Genomic DNA, 20,774 nt, shown 5'->3' with positions numbered 1-20,774 from the left:
TAAGTGTTCTTACGGCTCTCGGCCCCGCATAGGATAGTTCGATAGCTCGGCCTGACCGGCTTATTCACCAACAAAATCTCTGTGGCAAGGTGTTGAGTCTGGACCATGTGATGAAGATTGTGGTCAGCACTGTAAACTTCATCAGATCACAGGCGTTGAACCACAGAACTTTCAAGGAATTTTTGACAGAAATAGAATGCGAATATGAAGACGTTCTCTTTCACAGTGAAGTCCGATGGTTAAGCCGAGGAAAGGTACTTAAACGGTTTTTTGATTTGAGACATGAGATTGAAATTTTGATGACGGAGAAATCAAAGCAAGTGCCTCAGCTGAACGACCCCTCGTGGCTGTGGGATTTGGCGATTTTATGCGACATCACGTCACATCTGAATGAACTCAACACCAAACTACAAGGGAAAGACAAGTTGATTTCGCATGTGTATGCCGACATAACAGCATTCCAAGCGAAATTACTACTCTTCATTCAGCAGGCGGGAAGGATGGAGCTTGTCCACTTCCCAACGTGTACATCTCTACGTCAGGATCAGCAGCAACAAATGTCTTTCCCCAAAGAAAGAATGATAGAACTTTTGGGGCTCTTGAAGGATAATTTCAGTGAAAGATTTAAGGATTTTCATGATTTGAAGGATGAAATACGTCTCTTCGAAAATCCATTTGCGGCAGGTGTGTCAAGTGCCCCGACAGACCTGCAACTGGAACTGATTGACTTGCAAAGCCAGACATCCCTACTTGACAAATTTCGAGCGATGCAGACAATTGCTTTCTACGCAGTGTTGCCTGCAGAAACTTTTCCAAATCTCCGAAAACAAGCGTTAAGGATGATCACGATGTTTACAAGTACTTATGTGTGTGAACAAACGTTTTCAGTGATGAAACCCATCTTACGTAATCGCCTCGCGAACGACTTGCTCGGTGTTTCTTCGATGCAGCCAGACATTCAGAAGCTGGTTTCGGAAAAGCAGCTTCAAATATCCCACTAAGTACAACTTTTTTCTAATAAAAATGGTATGTTCTATTTTTAATTTATTTATTTATTTTTTTTTTTTTTTGTAATTTTTGCGGTGAAGCGGCCCGCGACACGCGTGTCGGAAGGGAATATGGCCCGCAGGCCGAAAAAGGTTGTGCATCACTGATATAGACAATAACAAGCGCTTGTATAATAACTATTGATTTCCTCCCAAGTTTCCCTCTGCCTGTGATTTTGATTTACGCACGTGAATATTATAAACATATATGTCATTATCAGCCTTAATTTGAAGGACAAGGAAAACAATGTGGGGCTGGCGAGAGATACTTCCCTTCACTTAGGGTGATGATAACAATACCAGTGTCTGACTGTTTGCATCCTCCTGCGGTACAAGCAAACGCACTGACTCTGTAACAGTCAAAACAATTCACACGCTCATAATGCAATACATTTGCAGATTAATTGCATTCGCAGTAATGCTATGCTCAGCTCCTTAGTTTAACAAATTCTTCCAAAGAAAATGAAATAAGAATGTTAATTTTAAAAACCTAAGGCCAGACGGGCAGTAAGAAACTTAGCGTGCAGCACAAACGGCATGAATTACTCAAGACAGCACAGGTGTCGGATGGCGAGAAATGTGTGATTGAACGGAAAGATAAAACCGAAACCCAAATCCTTGAAGTATCAGCTTTGATTCAAGTGGTTCATTTCGGTTGATGACAGCCACTTTCAACTGCTTTTGTCTCACAAAAATCAAATGTTGATATAAAGTAGAATTTGGCAACATGATATCGCCGTCAAAATGCAAGCAGTTGCAGTTACACATTCATTGAAGAATGGAACGATCTGGCTCGTGAAGGAGGGACAGCTGAAAAAAGCGGGCGAGCGAGCCAAGGGATCAGTTTAATCCTTTATCCGTCTTTTCATTTGTGTATGGAGTTAATGTCAAGAAGAAAATCCTTGATAATGTAACTGGGAAAAAGATCGTTTTCACACATAAAACAATTTGAATGTAAAACGTTTCATTTTTTTCATGAAGAAGAACACTCGAAATACCAGAAATATCTTCCTAATTTGCACTAGGAGTTAGCTGATACAAATTGGGGATCAGATAGCAAGCACAATTACTTACATAACTGCTTAGGTATTGACTGTATCAGTAAATCATTCTAGAACAGTATGTAAATACTAAAAATACTAAGATTTACAGACTAAGAGATAACTTTTTTCGTCAGGAGACTTACGCAAATGTGTAGCCAGGGGGCAAGGGTCCGTTACAGTAAACACTTTTGTCCATCTGCTCACAGTTCACGTCTCCCCCTAAGGTGAACTGTATCTTATTGAGAGTTTCGCGGATGGAACGTGACTGGAAGGTTAACCTTTTCTTTCGGGACGACACTGTTTGAACAGAAGAATGCTGGTCACCAACGCGTTGAGTCTCATGCCAGTCATCAGGGGTGGGCCTATAACTTCCCTCATAGCCCTTGTCCTTGAATTGTTTCCACGTCATGACACCAGATCGGAAATAATTAGGATCAGAAGCTGCCATATAAAAATAAGAAAGGGCAAGTTAACAATCATTTATCTCTTTTTCCACTTCGTTTTGGATTAGTAACTAAACTTTTTTGAAAGCAATCTCTCAATATGACCACAAAAATAAACATTTTTGTATTTTCTCTATTTTATTGTAACACTTTGACATGCAAGACGTTTATTGGTCGATTTCTGTGATTTGAAGTCTAAGTAAAAATGAGAATTAGAAATGTCTAATTTTCGGCCTTACAGTCGCCGACTTGTCAGTTATTACGTATCTCAACATACATACTTTCAGTGAAGAAATCACAGAGTTGTCAGTTATATAGCTAACTATAAACTTTCAGAAAACATTAAAAAAAACTATCCTTACAGGTTTCGCAGTTTCCCTTGCAGACTATAAGACCTGCTAGTGTGATGTGTCCCTGTGAGCGGTCTGTGACCAGACAAGGACAGATATTTATCACAGCTGTGGTTTGGGTCACATCACTAGGATCTTTCAGAAGTGATCCACCGAAGTCAGGATCGACATTCAATGTTGGAGCTGAAACAACAATGTCAACAGCTTTAGTCTTTTCAAAGATGCAGGTCTTGTTGCCATGTTGCCATACGATAACCTTTAAAAAGGTTACGATGATATTGTACTTGGAGTAGAGACACTAAAAATGTAATAACAATCAGTTAACGACATTGTTGCAATTCACTGTGAGTGAACCTTAAGGCAGTGTCTGTAGTGCATACACCAAGCTCTTTACCTTCATTCTAAAGAATATTGGACAAATATTCAACACTGTACGGTTTGTTCGTTCCCTGCATACACATTATTTCTAAAACTTCCGTTCATGATCATCACAACATTTGGCATGAACACAGGTATCTCCATTTCAAGTGCAGACAACATTATTCTTAATCTTGTCTTCTAAAGAATCGCGGGTTTGTGTTTTTAGAGAAATATCCACTTCAGCAAGATATTAAGTTATTTTAAGATCCAAGTAGTCCAAATATTTCCTTTGTTTGTGAACTTTTTAAGACAATTCCAGAGACAGAGAGACAAGCCATGGTCAGACTGGACACACATGACTAAGACAATGACAGGGAGGTCTGAAGTTAAAAGAGGTGGGAGGGGCATTCCTTTGGCCAAACTTTGTGTGTACGGCTTTTGCGTCTGTATTTATGTTATTGGATTCTGTTGACTGGAGATGTGGAGGGCGACACCTTAGGATAAGTGGGACGATGAACACTGAGTAGCTTACTCAACGATGGCTAGAGCGGTCATAAGGTAGGTAATAGGACTGGAACCTCCTTGCTAAACAGAAGACAGTGCGCGGAGTGTAAAATCTTCATACTTTGATTGTAAGATTTGACTATGTTGTGACTGATCGGGGGAGTGCCCCGGATGTAAACATTGTGTCTAGCGTTAGCTGTTCGTCACCTTTAGTACACTGTGTTAAGGCGAGTTGTTTGTGTTGGAATATTTGTGTTCTAGTCTGCAAAGTCCTGAACCACTCGACAACGAAATGAACAAGATTTAGGCAGCCTCGGGCAATCGTTTTACTGTGTGCTGAAAGAACGGGACTTGTCTGGCGTGAGTGTTGTTCAGCCACCCGTGCCATGACAGGAGGACAGACTGGCGTTGAAAAGTCCCGGCGGAGCTGATCAAATAAGTCCAAACAAAGCAACAAACCCTGAATGCTTTGTTACAAAGAGTAGAAAAGATGAAAAGTGGCTCAAAGAATGTCTGTCGTTGGGGATTACACTTGGATACACGCGGCACCTGACGGTATAAAGGTATAATGGGTGCACATTTTTTTCTGAAAACTGGGTAAAGTTTGGTGCAAGCAACACCGTTCCGCTCTTGAGTTTCATTTGTTCATTCATTCGTTTGTCTCTTCATAGTTACCTGTCGTTCGGGGAAGGACATGGAAAACGTGGCAGCTGACAAGGTCCGCCACACAGACGGTGGCGAGCAGGTTCTTCACGGAGTGACCAGTCCTCTTTGTCCATTTTAGCGGCAAAAAAATCGACAAAGTGGACTGGTCACTCCGTGGAGGACCTGCTCGCCATTGTATATGTTTGGCAAGTTTTACTCAAAACATTCAACAATATGTACCAGGTGAAGCTTGCCCTCAAAATCTCTATTACTCGTAAAAAATCCTTTACAGGATTGTAGCTATTCCATTGGAATAATTGACACATAGTTCAAGTTGAAACCTAATCAGAATCCAATTTAAAGTAAGTTTTGGTGAGATGATGAGTGACGAAAATGCAAACTTGGGCTTATTGCCTTATGGTCTTCTGCTGAACACAAAAAGGACAGAAGATGGGGGCAGACCAGGATGAAAAAGAAACAATCTGATGCAGATGTTTAAAAGACAGCCGTCAGGAGAGCGGAATGTAAATGACTAAAGGAACTCACCTGAATCATTCGTTGAAATGGTGAAACAAGTATTTTGTGATGATCCTCTCACTGTATGAGCAGTCAAGCAAAACGAATAGTTCCATGCTGAACGTAGGTCCTTTTCTATATGGGATGTAATGTCATAGCCTGCAACAAAACTCGGTTATATTACTAATAATTTTCTTGTCCATTAGGAAAAAAAATAAAGATTGCAGTAAAACTTTTGAGCAGCCAAAATGTTAAAAAAAACCACGACTGTGGTGGGATGAAATACATTTAAAATTTACCATCGAAAAAAAATCTGTTTGGTTGTGTAAGCATCTCCAGATAACAAGTATTTTAATTAACAAAACTCACTTTCTGCGCTTTCTATTTTCTATTTTCAGATGAGAAACCAACAAACTGAACTATTAACATTGAACTAAACTGAGGAGTAATGATACAGTTTACGATACCCGGGATGTATATAGTCTTTGATGTTGAACTCATTGTCCTGTCTTGGTAGTATCGAGATCCCAGGTCTGTGATGACCAGAGTGTAATTAGTGGGACCAGGACGAGGTACCGGTGGTGACCAGGTGAGTATGACAGAGTTGTTTGTAAACACCGCAGTAAAGTCAGTTATCTTCGATGGAGCTGAAAAAAATTGGTTGGGTACTTAACGAACTCACATGTGTAATAATTTAGTATTTTAATAATAAAAGTAATAATTTATAAATAATTAATGAAATAATAAAATTAGGCCACCATAACCATATAGAATAATAACCAAACACATAAGATAAAAGAAAGGAAACGAGAAAAAGAAAATGTCCAATTACCGGCGATGGTGGTGGTTCCATCTCTGCTGACCTTTTGACCCTCTCCTCTGTTCTGTACTGCGTCGTTGATGGCAAACACGGTGATGGTGTACATGGTGTCCGGGAGCAGGTCAGTGATGTTCACTTCTTGTCTTAAACTGTTTATGTCTCTGCATATATCTGTCCTGTTAGCACAGTGATCCAGCTTTTCGTTTGCTTCCGATTCCTGTAATTCATGTGAACAATATTGTATTAAGCGGAGTAATTATGTTAATCTCACACTTAATTTTTGTTTACTTCTCGTTCTCATCTACAAATTTGTGTATGTTTGTGGTTGTTACTCACAACTTTGTTGCAGCTTTTGGTATCATCCGTGAACGTGATTGCCTGCACACACTTTGTGTGGTTTGTCAGCACGTGAAGCCCGTAGCCACGTAACTGTCCGTTGACTGCTGCTGGTCTGTACCACGTGACCTGTAAGGCGGAATCGCTGAGGGCAACGACACTCGGATTCCTCACAGGACCTGAAGCTGAAAGTAGAAATTAATTCACAGCCTTAAAGACTATTTTGAGTATTATAAAAATTAATTAGATTTTATATGCGTGTCAAAAGCTTGTGTCTGTGCGTGCGTATAAACATGTCGATGGATGTGTGCTGGCCTGCGTAAACACAGTGTTTGAAAGAAATAGCAGGAAGTGTATTTAAGTGAAATACAATGAAAGCTCTTGTACCCGACATATTGGTGACGAAGTTGATGTTATCCGGTTCTCCTTCACCGTTGTTGTCTTTGGCGCAGTTGACGGCGAACACGGTGATGTTGTAAGACGTATACGGTTTGAGGCCAGAGATCGCTACTTCTGTCCTGTCTTCTTTTTGTGGCTCTGGGGTTCTTGTCTCTGTTTCCTTACAGGTTTTATTAGGTTTGTACACTCCCTCTGCGCATTTCTGTAGCCACAACATAATTGTGAAACAGATTTTACACATGTCTGTCGCCGGCCACATGCATAATATTCCAAAATTAATGAACGGATGGGTTTTGAAGGTTGAAATGTACAGTAATTATAAACAACCTATATCTACTGATGTCTGAAAAACGCAAACCGTTCAGGCTGGTCTTGAAGGGAAAGTTATTTTGATTCAAAAATAGGGAAGACATGAAGAGTCCAAGAACTTTTTTTCACTAACATGCTGAATAAATCAGGTTTTTTTAAGAAATGTGAGTGGTCAGAAAAAACCGCTTTTTCCAGCTTTAATGGCGTTTGTGTTGGGCATTTTGTAGTTACAAACCTTTAAAGTCGACGAGAATATATGAGAAAAAATCTGTACGTGTACATCTAACAAAATACTTATGGAGACAGTGTTAATGAAAGACAAGCTCTTAGGGTAGCAGAGAAACAATGAGACAGAAAAACAGAAAGGAGCGAGAATAGAAGGAGAAGCCAAGACAGCAGAGGAGAGATTAATAAATATTTAATAAAGTATTAAGAAATAAATCTGCAAGTACTGTATTGCTCTCATTGTTTGTTTGTCTTTCTTATTCTGAGAACAAATGAAACAGTGTATAAGAAGGTGGTCACCAAATGATTGGCTGCACTGAGCAATCAACACAGGACAGTACACAGATTTGTGTACATTACTTACCTCCTTAAAGTATCCTTTTCCAGATTGTGGCGACCAGATACTTCGCACACACACTTGGTCTTGATACACCAGCAGCCCGTACCCGAGTAACAATCCGTTTGTTTCCGTTGGGTAGCCCCACTCCACGCTCACATCAGACTCGTTCAAGTAGTTAACATTCAAATGTTGTACTTTCCCTGACCCTGAAAGTGGAGGTAAAACCACGTGACAATAACAAGCAGTTCAATGAAACAGGCTACTGGATGATTGGAAATGTTTTTACAGTAATAAGCATCAGAGAGTGTCTGAGTTCTATAGAACAATAAATCCATTCCACCCTCACAACAAACCCTTGAAACGATTCAGCCCCCAGAAACTCGGAGATCACTTTTACATTTTCTTCTCCTGATTTAGTAAATAAATGGAAGCAATATTTGTCTCTGTCCACGAGTGTTTAAGTGCCTTGAATTGAAATTTTTATTATGAAACAATGTACATTTGTTCTGCTAATTACAATTATTATATCGTTTATTGCATTAATAAATGTACACAGAGAGAACTTAAAAAGGACTGCATTTGATAGAGACACTTACAACATGAATAACAAATGATGTAAGTAGATCACATGATTGAAATTTAGTTAAAAGCAAGAAAACGAACTAACAAATGAAATAAATAAAATTTTACTCACGTCCAGCAGGTGCATCATACTTTGCGCTCACCCAGTCTGTGCTGTTGAAGTTCTCACCCACAGTCAGCACCTGTATGGACATGATGGCAGTAACACCCATTCTACAAACATGTTTTTCGTTTGTAAAATTAAATAAAACTAATAGTACACAGCAACAGATGAACCTGACATGTAAATACAAGAATATGATTACCTGAATGAGATGCCGGCTTTCAGGCCTCACCACTATCGTCACAGTTTCGTTACCATCGCAGTTGTCCGTTAAATTCAAAAAACAAAGACCTATACCGCAGCTTTTAGTCTGAAAACAAAAACATAAAACTATTTTCATGAGTCTGCTCTAACGGACAGATTAACGTTCAAGCACGTTGTAATAATATACCTTTCACATGTTTAATGCTGTCATCTGCTGAAACAGGTGTTACAGTATTTTACCTGACTGTCGACAATGGTGTAAGATATTAGGGATTCTTTTTCTTTGAGCCCAGTGACGTCAACCTCACTCCATCCCTGAAACATTATTCGGTTCTTTGAAATTTGTAGGCAGTTTAACTAAGAAATCAAGTAGGAACTGTTTATTCTTTTTTGTGTGTTATTTCCCTATAGACTACATGATGTAGCACAGTAAATATCCTTTGCTCGTTCATTAGTCCATTCTCTCTTCTGTTTGTTGCCTTTTTTCATTCTCTCTGTTTCTTTCATCCATACCGCCTCGGATTACGACCTTTATCTGATTTTTCTGTAAAGTGTATGTGCATCGCATTTTCTTCTGCTTAAAACGACGAAAATAAACTGACTTTTATCATAACCTCAGACCAAGAGAGAGAGCTTAGATGTAGAGAGGGTGCACTCCTTCTTTATCCTTACTTGTTAAGAAAAGTAGTGACGGAGTTGCGTCCCTTCGAAAAAAGATGCTACGCCGCAGTTGCTACTATCAACCACTACTAAACAAAGTCGTCGCTAGCACTGTTTATCTTTGGAGTAAATGTCTAGGTGTTTGCGATATCAAATGACCTTTATCTAAGAACAGATTTTTGTGTCTTTTATTGATGAGAATTGCTTAGATGAGGGTAGTTTGGGAGATTTTAATACATGTATGACAGCTGACTATATTTAAAAAGGATAACTTTTATAAATTCAAACAGCACATCCATGAGCACAAATTTGCATTTATTTAAAATCCATAAAAATCTAATTTATGAGAATTTATTAATATGAGAAAAGCAGTTAAAAACAGACTTACACATGAATATAAACAAGCCACATTCAGAATACTTGCTCACATATACTGAGACATATAGATTTCTGTTTACATACAAGCATGGGCAATAAATTCTCACACAAATGATAATAATCATAATTAATAACAAATCATAATACTACTATTAATAATAATGTATATATTTATATACATTCATATCTCTTGTTGTAATAACATTGGTTGACAATTTAAAGATAACAGCTATGCTTACTATGAAATATACAGCAAGCAGGTACTCAAAAGGGATCATTCTCACATGTACTTTAAATGAAGATTTATAACATTTTCTTTCACACTTTTCTATAATAATTTTAAATTACTTTAGCTTAAAAGCTACAAATGATGTAACTTTAACATTTTTTTATTTCTTTTTGCTCCTTTTTCAAAAAAGGACACAGAGCTATCTTTCAAAGAAAAACATTGATAAATAGATTAATCACACTTCCTTTCAGATCACATGCACCATGTGGACAACAGAGGTCAATGCTTTTTAGCTCTTCCCACAGAAGTCGAATCAACTGAGATTTAACTTTTTTCCCAGGAAGTAACTGGTCAATATTTTTACAACATGTACACTCTAATATCTTGACTGTCTCACTCAGAATTTTTGTTTTTTTGGTGGTGGTTGTATGGAGAAAATGGCTAGAGGGTCACTACAGTTATCATCAAAATTATTGAAAGTGATATTTACTTTATCAATAATGTCTTTGTCATTTAAACAATCGATGTCATGGTCATAGTCATTCTCGTCAATATCTACATTACATATCATTATGTCCTGTTGTTTGTCAGTGGTCAATAAAGAGCTGTCATTGTCCTTCTGGCAATTAGTTCCACGACTGTGATGAAACAGGTTCTCAATCATGATCTGACGGAAGAATAATCTAAACTGTTCTGCAGTGGGATTATGCAGATGCTCCCTCTTTCCCTGAAAGCAAGAAAAAAAGTCTTCTAAGCAGTCGTGATTCAGTTTTTCTGTAAAAAGTAATGAAATACCATGAATTGTCTGAAGCTCATCAAAAAGCTCAAGCAGAGCCTGCACAGTCATCTTCCACCCTGTCAGACAAGGTAGTGCATTGGATGAGGGTGTTTCAACAGTGTGCAACCATTGCAAAGTGTCACAGAGAAACTCTTTATGCCCAGATGCAAGCTATGATCATCATTAGCCTTATGTGCCAGTTAGAGTGATCTCTCATGATAAATGTTAATTAAAAAATAAAATATGACAGAAACAAAGGCCCATGATGGTAAAATATGGCTTAGTAATATATATTGGAATATATCATTATCTAATAATCATAAGTTATCAACCTTGAATGGTGGATTTGGAATGGCGAAAATTGCGGGTACTGCATTCCAGACAAGACGTTTTGGGGGGTTTGACAGTTGTACTGACTTTCCTCGAAATGATCCGAGCAAAAACAGTATCCTTTTCCATACACATCAGATGGTGTAAGATGGTCAAAATCTTTCCTTCTCGTAAAGTTCATCCATATTTTCCACCTGTTGTAATGATTTTTTCAATATATTAATAACAAATCTTTTTATAACACCTCACCCCAGTGACGAATGCCTTAAATGAAAATACTATAACAAATTTAAATAGGTTTCTAATCAGATAAGTGAGAATTCATCACATAGTTTCACAGTATAATCAGTAAAGTCGTTTTAATAATCATAGAAATCGAGCAAACGCCTTGTAGTAGACTGCTCTCAACTACAGTACACTAATGGATCGTAATTTGAGAATAAATTTGTAGCATACCTCTCTTCGTCCTTTGGGAAATTGTGGAAACGTTTTTCTTTTGAGGTTGATTTAAATCTGGCGTTCTGACAGTTTATTGCACAGCAAAATTGCCCACCTTGCCTCAGACGATCGCCTTGTGCCGTGTTGTTTCGTAGCATCACATTACGAAAGATAACTCTAACCGACGAGTTTTCCCGCGGTCGCGAGTGAACCCTCTCTACATCTAAGCTCTCTGACCAAGATATAGTAGAATTGAATGTGTTTACCTAAGATGGTGAGGATCGAACAAAGGATGCAGACAAACTCTATATATATATGCTGGTAACATTTTTTCTATAAAAAATATTCTAAACATATTTTGTAGTCAAAAGATAATATTATAAATATATTTTCAGGTTCTTGTGTACCTCCAGTGTTGTGTTAATAAGGAAGCCTCTGATGAGAGTGTGACGATCTGTGACATCGGGACATCGCCAGCTCGCGGTCAGTTGTTTGTAGGCCACCTGACCAGGTGTTACATTCAGGTTTTGAACAACACCTGGAACTGTTACACAAACAAATATATGCTGAAGCATTCAGATGGTCAGATGCACAGAATTCATAATTTCATAATCAAGTATCATGTAATTCCTCTTCTATGCAACCAAGAATTTGTCGAAATCGAAGCCCTGGATAAGGAAACCAACACATATTGAAAAAAGTAATAGTAAAATATTGGTTTAACACTAGTTCCCTTTTTTCAATTCTACAGCTACAAATGTAAAGCTAAAAACCTTTCATTAAATATAATGGCCAGCTAGATGGGGTAATTAAAAATGTTAGTCTACATCATCTAGGAGACTACATCGGTTTTGGTCTTTCTACTATCGTACAAAAATAAGAAGGAAAAATGTTAATTAGACGAGGGCAGCAAATTATCTGAGTCGTTGGTGAATAGTGTCATAGTGATATTTTTTAAGGATCCTGTCACTGTTTGTGCCGACAATGAAAAATTGTAATTCCACGCGGGACGGAGACCTGTTACTGTGAAGTGTTGACTCTCATAACCTGAAAACAGTTTCAATGTTTTATTTTAATGATTTTTTACTACTGTAGAAAACTGCTCATTATGAAAAAAGATGTTATGAGGATTATTGGTTGTAAGGAATCTCACATTTGTGTGAAGAATTTTTAATTTGAGCTAATGTTTGATAGAGAGTTCAAAACTTCTCTTTGCTTACATTCCAGCCAAACTACTCCGCTCTTTGATAACTGTAATCCCTCTACATCTGTCACTATAACAACCACATATTATCTCCGGATTTGTAGTTGCTGATCTACAAAATAGTGGAACTCTCTCCCCTTCCATATTCACCATTTACCCACCATCGAATCCTTTAAATGTGATTTAAAACATCTGTTCTGAGAGTATCCCTTCTTAGACCCATCAGCATAGTCATTACCGTGATTGTGATTATAGTCGAGTGACTAGTCCACCTGCTCGTACCTGGGATATGTGTGACATTAGTCCAGTCCGTCTTACTGTGTGGGTAGTACCGAGAACCGAGGTCTGTGACTACCAAGGTGTAGGTTGTGGGTCCAGGACGAGGTTCTGGCGGAGTCCAGGTGAGGTTGATGGAGTCCTTTGTTATCGTTGTCGCTGAGAAGGATTTCAGGTTTGATGGAACTGAAAACAGTAAAAATGCAGTTAAGAATCAGGTGTACACTACAAATGTCTTAGGTACAACTATGACAACATCGATTAGACTTGTTGAATATACACAAAGAATTCCTTGTCTGTGACTTTTTGTCTCTTTTTTCGGAGTGGTTTTTATCAGATAAGGAACAACCGTTTGTTGAATGAGAAAAAGCAAAAAGTAAACTTTACATAAAAAAATTCTTAAATCTCTGTCAACAAACAGCTGACGGGAGAATCATTTAGTATCCCATATATGTCACAGAGGTTTTGGGCTAGCAACTTGTACAGGTAACAAATTTTGCCCTGTAATTGTTGTTTCCTCTTGTCGGAAGCCACAACAACAAAGTCCATCTTCATCTTTGTTAAACGAGAGTTTAGTGACTTTCCTTCGTCTTTTGCCATTATTATACAGAAGTAACATCCCGCAGTAAAGATGGAGCACAACATCCTCCCTAGACATTCCGTTACAGTGACGTCACTCGGGCGTTACAAGTTAAGAGTGACTCAGACGATATTTCCGTGGTTCTGCTAGACAAACCATAAGACCATGGCTTCACATGATGTTACAAATGTTAAGACATACATACCAGTAATGTTTGTGGTTGTATTGGTGCTGGCTGCTTCACCTGCTCCGTTGTTCTGTGCAGCGCCATTGACTGCAAACACGGTGAAGGTGTACAAGGTGTCTGGCAGCAGGTGGGCGATGATGATGTTTGGTTTTGGATTGTCTATGTCTCCGAAGAGGTTTGTCACATTGGCACAGTGTTTATCATATTCCTCACACTTTATTTTCCCCTGTAGATACATTAAAGCTGCATGCTGTAAACTTGGTAATTATCTTCCGGACGCATTTAAATGGAACTTGTTATCAGAGTCCTCTTTTGAACTGTGACGTTCTAATATATATATAAAGTTCTCACAGATACTGAGAAACATTCCCTGAAAGACTCACAGATGTATGCACGCCTGGAAATTTACCTAGACAGGTGAAAAATTCTCTTTAAAACCCGAGATTCGGAATGAAGTTGAAAGTTGAGCGTGTCACGTGTATGGAATCAGCTCATGAAAATAAATGTCTATATTAAGATCCTGATACAAAATTATTTTCTTTGGAGGGGGGAGGAGATTATACATAAAGAATGAACAATATCGCAGGCAGGTGTCTGTGTTTCTATGATACCAGGTCACAGGCTACATGCATGTAGTGCTACGTGTGTCTGTGACAGTCGGCTGGATGGCTAGATGGCTGGATAAAGGATGATAAAGAGATAATTATCATGCAGATTTGTAATGATTACTTACCTTATCAAAGCAACCCTGTCCAGTATTATGTGTAGACTTCAACATGTACAAGATCATCTGCACACACTCCAGTCCGGACTGAAGCACGTGCACCACGTAGCCAAGTAACTTTCCGTTTGTTTCGTTTGGTTTGCTCCACTCGACACTCACAGTAGACTCGTTCACAGACACAGCACTCAAATTTTGTACCGGTCCTGAAGCTGAACATCAAAATGAAGTTAGTAACTACCTGTCCGATGGAACAGAGTGTCTGTGTTCTAAAGAGCAATAAACCCACAAAGACTATGTAACAAATACATTAATAGCTTAACCACTCGCAAGACTATTGCTTTAAGTGTAAAATAAAGGTGGAGGTAAACAATGTCAGCTAAATGAAGAGGTGGCTTTTCAATTCATCTTAAATATTTGTCAACCCTGATTCTTAGAGCATAAGGTCAGATACACATATTTTTTATTTTAAGAGCCGTCTACTGTCAGTTCACAGAGTTTGGTAGGTGTGACTATCAAGTAGTTTGTCTTTAAACTTTTTTTTTCTCAGCATAATTTCTCATTCATCAAGGAAGCAATATTTTAAACAGAATTATCGTTTATTTGTTCACAGTGATTTGCATTTAAATTTTAAATGAGCTAGGTTATCTGAAATATTTGAATGTAATTAGAGTATGTAATAGAGTTTACTGTTTATGTTAAGAGAGAGAAAAAAATATATACATATCAATCTCACATTATCTTGGCTGTTTTAAATGGTTTTTAAACGCGAGATTTGCAGAGCAGACCATACAAACATTACTTGAAAGCAATGAAACAAACAAAAGGTAATGAAGCAAAAAACATTCTTACGTCCAGCGGGTGTGTCAAAGGTTGTGTTTACCCACTCCGTGCTGTTGTACTTTTCACCCACAGTTTGCACCTGTTTAGACAAACTTTCCATTAAAATGAATCTCAGAAACTACTCTGGACACATAATTCTCAAGCCCTAGTCCACCTGAAAAAATTATGATGAATTTATTGTCATATGTGAAGTAATTCTCTTATGTAATCTTTCAGTTTTTCCTTTATTACACTAAATAAGACTTTAATATTGGAACACTGACCAGACAGACTAATAAAACTTTACAAAGATAAAATAACTACCTGGATAAGATAATGATGTTCAGGCTTGACGACGATATCAACACTTTGGGTATTTTCGCAGCCCACGTCCGTCACGTTTACAAAACAAATACCCACACTGCACTGGTTTTTCTGAAAAAAAGGTTTCACTTGAATAAAAATTATTAATAAACAAAATTGTCTCTTGACAACTTCTATAATCGTCTGTATCGAGTAAGATAGTCATGTTGATCTCTAGTGTCGTATCATGAAGTGAAAAATTCGTACCTGAGCGGCAGAGCTGTCTTCTTTCTTGTCTCCGTTTATCTGAAACATTATGCAATCCTTTGAATGTTTACTCATTTAACACAACAAATCACATAACTAGTCCATCCCGGACTTATTTTTGATTATATAAAAGTGTAGATATAATTTTATATAAAATTTACTCCAATCTGATGGTTATTGCGAGCAATTTAGACAGAATATTATACTCTTGGTACTTACCTTTTTTAAACAACCAGTCAAATGTTTTGTCTATATATATATTCATATTGCTTTTATATAGGTATGCATACAAAAATACAGCGTTCTTACATTCCAAGAGGTTGTGTTTAAAAGGAATCCTATGATGCGAGTATTCCGCTCTGTGACACCTGGACATCGCCAGCTTGCGGTCTGTTGTTTGTAGGCCTCATGACCAGGTGTTACAGTCAGATTCTGAACAACTCCAGGAACTGACAAAACAACAACATTTATGAAACATTATAGATGATTTTACTACAGAAATACTGTAACATGACTTATGTCCTCAATATTTCTTGGACAGAACTTATCCGCTCAAAGAATGACATCAGAAACAAAGACATACAAAAGTAGTCGCTTAAAAGAAAATGACAAAAGATTCTAACGCCATTACTTTAAAATTTTAAAGATCAAGCAGAATAGTTTGTTCAGAAAATGTGTTTTATAATTGTTAAAATTAATTGATTTTATTTGTAAAGAGTATAAGAACAAATGAAAAGTTAATTTACATTTACCCATCGATAGTCTGGACACCCAGGTGAGTAGATACAACTAAACTGTCGTTTTTAGGAAAAGAAGCAGCTATGGATCCTCAGGATCGAACTTACCAACATGACTGGTAGGTGTAAGCTACGTAACGAGAAAGTAAACAAGTACCTGCTTGAAATAATAGTTTATTTTAAATCACACTGACATCACCTATTGACAGTTCTTCATCAAGATTAGAGATGAATATAAACACCTATTAAAGTACTGTTTTCGTTTTGATGTTTTAATACTGTTTTTGTGTATGTATAATACACTTGATAAATTGTACTGGCCATGACGCTACCTTAGCCTAAGTGACCTAATGCGGCTCACCATCTGTGTCTATAGTTGCTGTCTGTATATATATATATACAGAGAGAGAGAATGAATATTCTAACATTTGGTAAGCATGTATATGTACACATCTGTACAGCAGTAAATTACCTGAGTCCTGTGTTTGTGCTGTTGTGGTTGTAGTTTGTGAGGATCCTGCCAATGTTTGTGATGACAGGGTAAAGCTGTAGTTCCATGCTGGGCGTAGTTCTTTTACTAAGTATTCGTGACTGTCAAAGCCTGCAAGAAATTGTATCGTATTAGTCATGATTAATAACGGCGAGGATGATGATGATGATGACGACGACGACGACGATGACGACGACGATGATGATGATTATTCATTTATTAAGGAGGAAAATGGTAATGTGAGAATTTTAATTACACGTTAACCTTTTAACTGGTAAATTCCATGCCATCTGCTAGAGATAACTTTCTACGGTACATGCGGTACATGGATGCACTTTCCAGGCACATCTTTCTGTCACTTGAAAAAGTCGACAAAATAATACAACACTCGGCTTCTTGGTGTTAAAAAGGATGCGTAAGCCTGCATAGTTCAGTAAAGTTCATGAAGAGTTTACATCTACCTGTTATCAATGTTTTGTTGGTAGAGAAAGCCCCCCTGTAGCTGTAGTATAGAGGACCAAGGTCTGTGGTGACCAGAGTGTAGTTGGTGGGTCCAGGACGGGGTACCGGAGTTGACCAGGTGAGATTCACAGAGATGTTTGTTGTCCACTTCGCTGTGAAGTTGTTTATGTTTGATGGAACTGACGATGACAACAATAATGACTCAGTGTGTGGTCAGGTACACATACTATCAAAAAAATGATTTATGGACCCATGTGGGGATAATGACTTGGCCGGTAATAACTACTGACAGTATGCATTGTCTTTGTTTTCGTCCTTTAGATAAATAACAACAAATGTTGTTGATCAGTGCTAACAAGCACAAAGATCGAACCATGAAAAGAACCTAGAACACTTCAAGTCCAAAAAGAGCATAAGAAACCTTAATTTCTATATATTTTAACAAAATTTGCGGTACAATTTCTCGGTAGAAAATCTCGCTGATCAGTTAATTTTCTTGTGGGAAAAACTTACTGTAAATATCTCATTTGTCTGTGTAGGTCAGTAATTATTTAGACGGAGCAATGTTTACAGCACACCTTTCAAAAAATTTATAAGAAGCTAGTCGAGACTCTGGTTTTAAGGAAGATTAAGGTTCGCAAATAAAGATTACATACAAATCACTATCATAATACTCTTCACAAGTCGAGGTACAACTATACGGTCAAAACTTCACATACCAGCGATGGCGGTGGTTCTATTCAAGCTGCTTGGAGAGCCCCATCCGTTGTTCTGAGGAGCACCGTTGATGGCAAAGACGGTGATGGTGTAGGAGGTGTCAGGGAGCAGGTCCGTGATGGTAAGTTGTAAATCTTGTCTACATATCACTGACCAGTTCGTACAGGGTGTTCCAATACGTGGGTCTTTTGATTTTGCTATCTGAAAGTACAAGTAAATTTGTATTCTGTAAAAAGATACAAGTCCGATAGATTAGCTTCGTACAAGCAGTGAGATATAAATCGTTCATCGTGTTCAAGGTTTTCTCGGAGATATTAACCTTTAGATGTGTACGTACATATGGTAGTGTGTATCATGATATGTGTGTGTGTGTGTGTATGACAGCCTGTATACGTGAAATCCGTGGTAATGACTCAAATGCTCATCAGAGCTTACCGTTCACCTTTAGAGTTTGAACCTTGTCGAATTTTCCCAAACAGACCGTAGCAGTAACATTCGGTATATCGGAGCCTAGGAATCACTTTTCAGCCTATTCCTTGCCTAGCCAAGTAACCCTGTGTCCATATTTCAGAAATGTCAATCACTTTATTTTATGGCCGACATCATGGAATAGCACGTGTACTCCGTGTGAGTGGTTTGTCCGTGTGAGTGGCGTTATACAGATGAGTGTGAGTCCACTGCGATAGTTCCTACAGCCCTCTTTGTCTTCGGATACATTGTGTGATATTCCTCTATTGACTTAATAGTTCCGAGAATTATTATGTGATATGTGATGTTGTGTTATCCCTGTGGTAACTCCCAGATTTAATATCGGACTACGTGAAGCGTGGTATTATTCGTACATAGTCTATCGGCAGCAGAAATACTACCTGATTCAACAGTGTTCAGTATAATGTACCCTTTAAAGAATCTTCTTCTACCTTTACCCTGTCTCCTGAAAACGAGCTCGTCACACATTTTTCCCCAGCACTTCCCTCCATGCCTCGTTTGTCCTTAGTGAGCGTGTGTATATATATATGAGTGAGTGATCAAGCGAGATCGTACGTGTGTATATGAGTGAGTAGTACTTACAGGTGTTTCGCAGTTGGTGCTGTTATTCAAGTAGATTTTCTGAACACATCCACTTCCATCGCTCACATTTAAACCATACCCAAGCAACATTCCGTTTGTTTCTTGTGGTTCGTCCCACGTGACTTGTAAGGCAGACTCATTCAAAACAGTGACGTTCAGGTTTCTCACAGCCTCTGAAGCTGAAAGCAGAAAATTATATATATATATATACATCAATGAAGGCTTGTTTGAGTAAAAGTAGCATCTCCAATAAGTAAAAGTCAAACACACTGTTAAAAAACCTGGTTTTCGTACACTATCCCATGTGAGCGAGAGAAAATAGGAGAGGTGAAAGAAAAGTGAGAAAGGAAGATATTTAAACTGAAAGAGAGAAAGAAAGAAAAAAAAAACAATTCATGTCAGCGTTATTATTCATAAGGGTTGCGATGGAGATCTGAATACTACATATCTGACACTTTCAGTACAAGATAAAACATGAAATGTGTTTATCATCAATACGTTACAGAATAACTCTTACGTCCAGCAGGTGCACAGTAAGTGGTGTTGGCCCAGTCTGAGCTGTTGTACTCCTCACCAACACTCCCCACCTGTCCCATTATCATGCCACAAATATCAGCTTTTCATATCTCTTTCATCAAGTATACACGATTTTGTAATTAAACAGAGTAGACGAAACGTGTTCGAAAAATTGCTGACGCGCTCAACCTTTCCTAGCAAAAACTACATTAAGAATCTTCAACACTTATTCAACTCACCTATATATTTATAACATCTACAAATTGAATTGCTTGACTTACTTTTATAACTTTATTTTAGAAATAAACGAGTACATTAATACACTTGCTTTTGAAATAAACGCATACTACCCAAAGACTAAGACTGTAAAGCGAAGACTGTCATCGTGACATTACCTGAATAAGATAACGGTTTTCAGGCTGCACGTCAATCACCACGCTCTGGTTACCTTGGCAACTTTTTTCTGCCAAACTCACGTAGCAGCTGCTTGAGCTGCAATGTATTGTCTGGTCTGCCTGAAACACACAAACACAAAGATCAGACATTATTATGTATTATTAGCTTGATTATGTGCAGTAACAATAGTAATCGGTATTGTTGTGGCAAATGGGTGCAAGGAGAATAAAAACACATATTTACCTGAGTCACCGACTTCACTACAGGTGAGGTGTACCTAGACGAGATGTCGCATCCAGGGCCGTGTCCCTGAAACGATTGTAAAGTTTTTAACTTTGTAGTCAACTGGATGGTGTTGCTGTACTCCAGAGTAGTTCAGTGTAATCATTTCTCAGTTTTGTATTTGATCCCTGGTGTTATGTAATGCTGTACTCATTAGGTGTCTGATGGTCATCTACCAGTATACACAAAGAGGTTTTTCAAAATTATGTCAACACACACAAACGTATATGCAGTCAAGTGAACGGTTTATTTTAAAGAAACAGTTCAACTAAGACATGCACTACATCCTTCAGTGACGGGGTGTGTGATTGATGTTCTTACCACGATTGTTGTCTTCACAAAGAAACCCTTGATAAGTGAGTGACGGTCAGCCACACCTGGACATCGCCATCTTGCGGTCAGATGCTTGAAAGCCTCCTGCCCAGGTGTCACAGTCAAGTTTTGAACAGTTCCGGGAGCTGACACATGTACAACACCATGTTCACACTTACAGACAAACAAGGTAGGTAAATTGGAACATCATTTCTGTCTTCCATGATTCTTTTCATACGTAGAAGTAGCGGTAAAACCATCTTAAGATGTCAATGTAAAGATTAAAAAAACGAAAAGGGAAAGTCGAAACACTATAAATAGGACGGTCACCAACTTTCTTATTTCATTTTTAATAAGCACTCTTGGACTGACGTCTCTGGCAAACCAAAACCA

General features: G+C 38.1%; 3 protein-coding genes across 3 annotated transcripts; all 3 read right to left on the bottom strand.

Annotated features, from left to right (window-relative positions):
- Positions 1-2,228: 2,228 nt before the first annotated feature.
- LOC112566112 lies at positions 2,229-6,246 on the bottom strand. The gene is made up of 6 exons (XM_025242079.1): positions 6,064-6,246; positions 5,740-5,944; positions 5,375-5,554; positions 4,938-5,066; positions 2,895-3,065; positions 2,229-2,530 (listed from the first exon to the last, which is right to left on the bottom strand). Exons 2-6 carry the CDS (start codon positions 5,831-5,833, stop codon positions 2,229-2,231), a joined length of 876 nt encoding a protein of 291 aa, XP_025097864.1. The 5' UTR covers positions 5,834-5,944; positions 6,064-6,246.
- A 24-nt stretch (positions 6,247-6,270) lies between these two features.
- LOC112566742 (receptor-type tyrosine-protein phosphatase eta-like) lies at positions 6,271-13,650 on the bottom strand. The gene is made up of 8 exons (XM_025243079.1): positions 13,304-13,650; positions 12,525-12,704; positions 11,446-11,582; positions 8,466-8,540; positions 8,224-8,331; positions 8,031-8,100; positions 7,361-7,542; positions 6,271-6,664 (listed from the first exon to the last, which is right to left on the bottom strand). Exons 1-8 carry the CDS (start codon positions 13,521-13,523, stop codon positions 6,314-6,316), a joined length of 1,323 nt encoding a protein of 440 aa, XP_025098864.1. The 5' UTR covers positions 13,524-13,650; the 3' UTR covers positions 6,271-6,313.
- Positions 13,651-15,116: 1,466 nt separating this feature from the next.
- LOC112566448 lies at positions 15,117-20,648 on the bottom strand. The gene is made up of 11 exons (XM_025242652.1): positions 20,391-20,648; positions 20,031-20,096; positions 19,787-19,906; positions 19,393-19,462; positions 18,876-19,054; positions 17,807-18,005; positions 17,087-17,266; positions 16,608-16,736; positions 15,708-15,847; positions 15,399-15,437; positions 15,117-15,263 (listed from the first exon to the last, which is right to left on the bottom strand). The coding sequence occupies exons 5-11, from the start codon at positions 18,963-18,965 to the stop codon at positions 15,132-15,134; spliced, it is 909 nt and encodes a 302-aa protein (XP_025098437.1). The 5' UTR covers positions 18,966-19,054; positions 19,393-19,462; positions 19,787-19,906; positions 20,031-20,096; positions 20,391-20,648; the 3' UTR covers positions 15,117-15,131.
- Positions 20,649-20,774: the final 126 nt, after the last annotated feature.

Source organism: Pomacea canaliculata, linkage group LG6, assembly GCF_003073045.1.
Source record: "Pomacea canaliculata isolate SZHN2017 linkage group LG6, ASM307304v1, whole genome shotgun sequence".
Classification (NCBI taxonomy): Eukaryota; Metazoa; Mollusca; class Gastropoda; order Architaenioglossa; family Ampullariidae; genus Pomacea; species Pomacea canaliculata.
Note: the sequence above shows the minus strand (reverse complement) of the source record. Positions and strands in the feature narration are given on the sequence as shown.

Coding starts and splice junctions, on each gene's coding strand:
- LOC112566112 (XM_025242079.1), bottom strand. CDS start 5,833: ATGTACACCATCACCGTGTTTGCCATCAACGACGCAGTACAGAACAGA. Junction 5,555..5,739: donor TGGAACCACCACCATCGCCG/GTAATTGGACAT, acceptor AATTTTTTTCAG/CTCCATCGAAGATAACTGAC. Junction 3,066..4,937: donor CATTTCAACGAATGATTCAG/GTGAGTTCCTTT, acceptor TTGTTGTTTCAG/CTCCAACATTGAATGTCGAT.
- LOC112566742 (XM_025243079.1), bottom strand. CDS start 13,523: ATGTATCTACAGGGGAAAATAAAGTGTGAGGAATATGATAAACACTGT. Junction 12,705..13,303: donor TACAACCACAAACATTACTG/GTATGTATGTCT, acceptor TACTGTTTTCAG/TTCCATCAAACCTGAAATCC. Junction 8,101..8,223: donor AAAGCCGGCATCTCATTCAG/GTAATCATATTC, acceptor ATGTCCATACAG/GTGCTGACTGTGGGTGAGAA.
- LOC112566448 (XM_025242652.1), bottom strand. CDS start 18,965: ATGTTGCTTGGGTATGGTTTAAATGTGAGCGATGGAAGTGGATGTGTT. Junction 15,438..15,707: donor TAAACACAACCTCTTGGAAT/GTAAGAACGCTG, acceptor ATAATGTTTCAG/ATAAACGGAGACAAGAAAGA. Junction 15,264..15,398: donor AAGACAGCTCTGCCGCTCAG/GTACGAATTTTT, acceptor CCTTTTTTTCAG/AAAAACCAGTGCAGTGTGGG.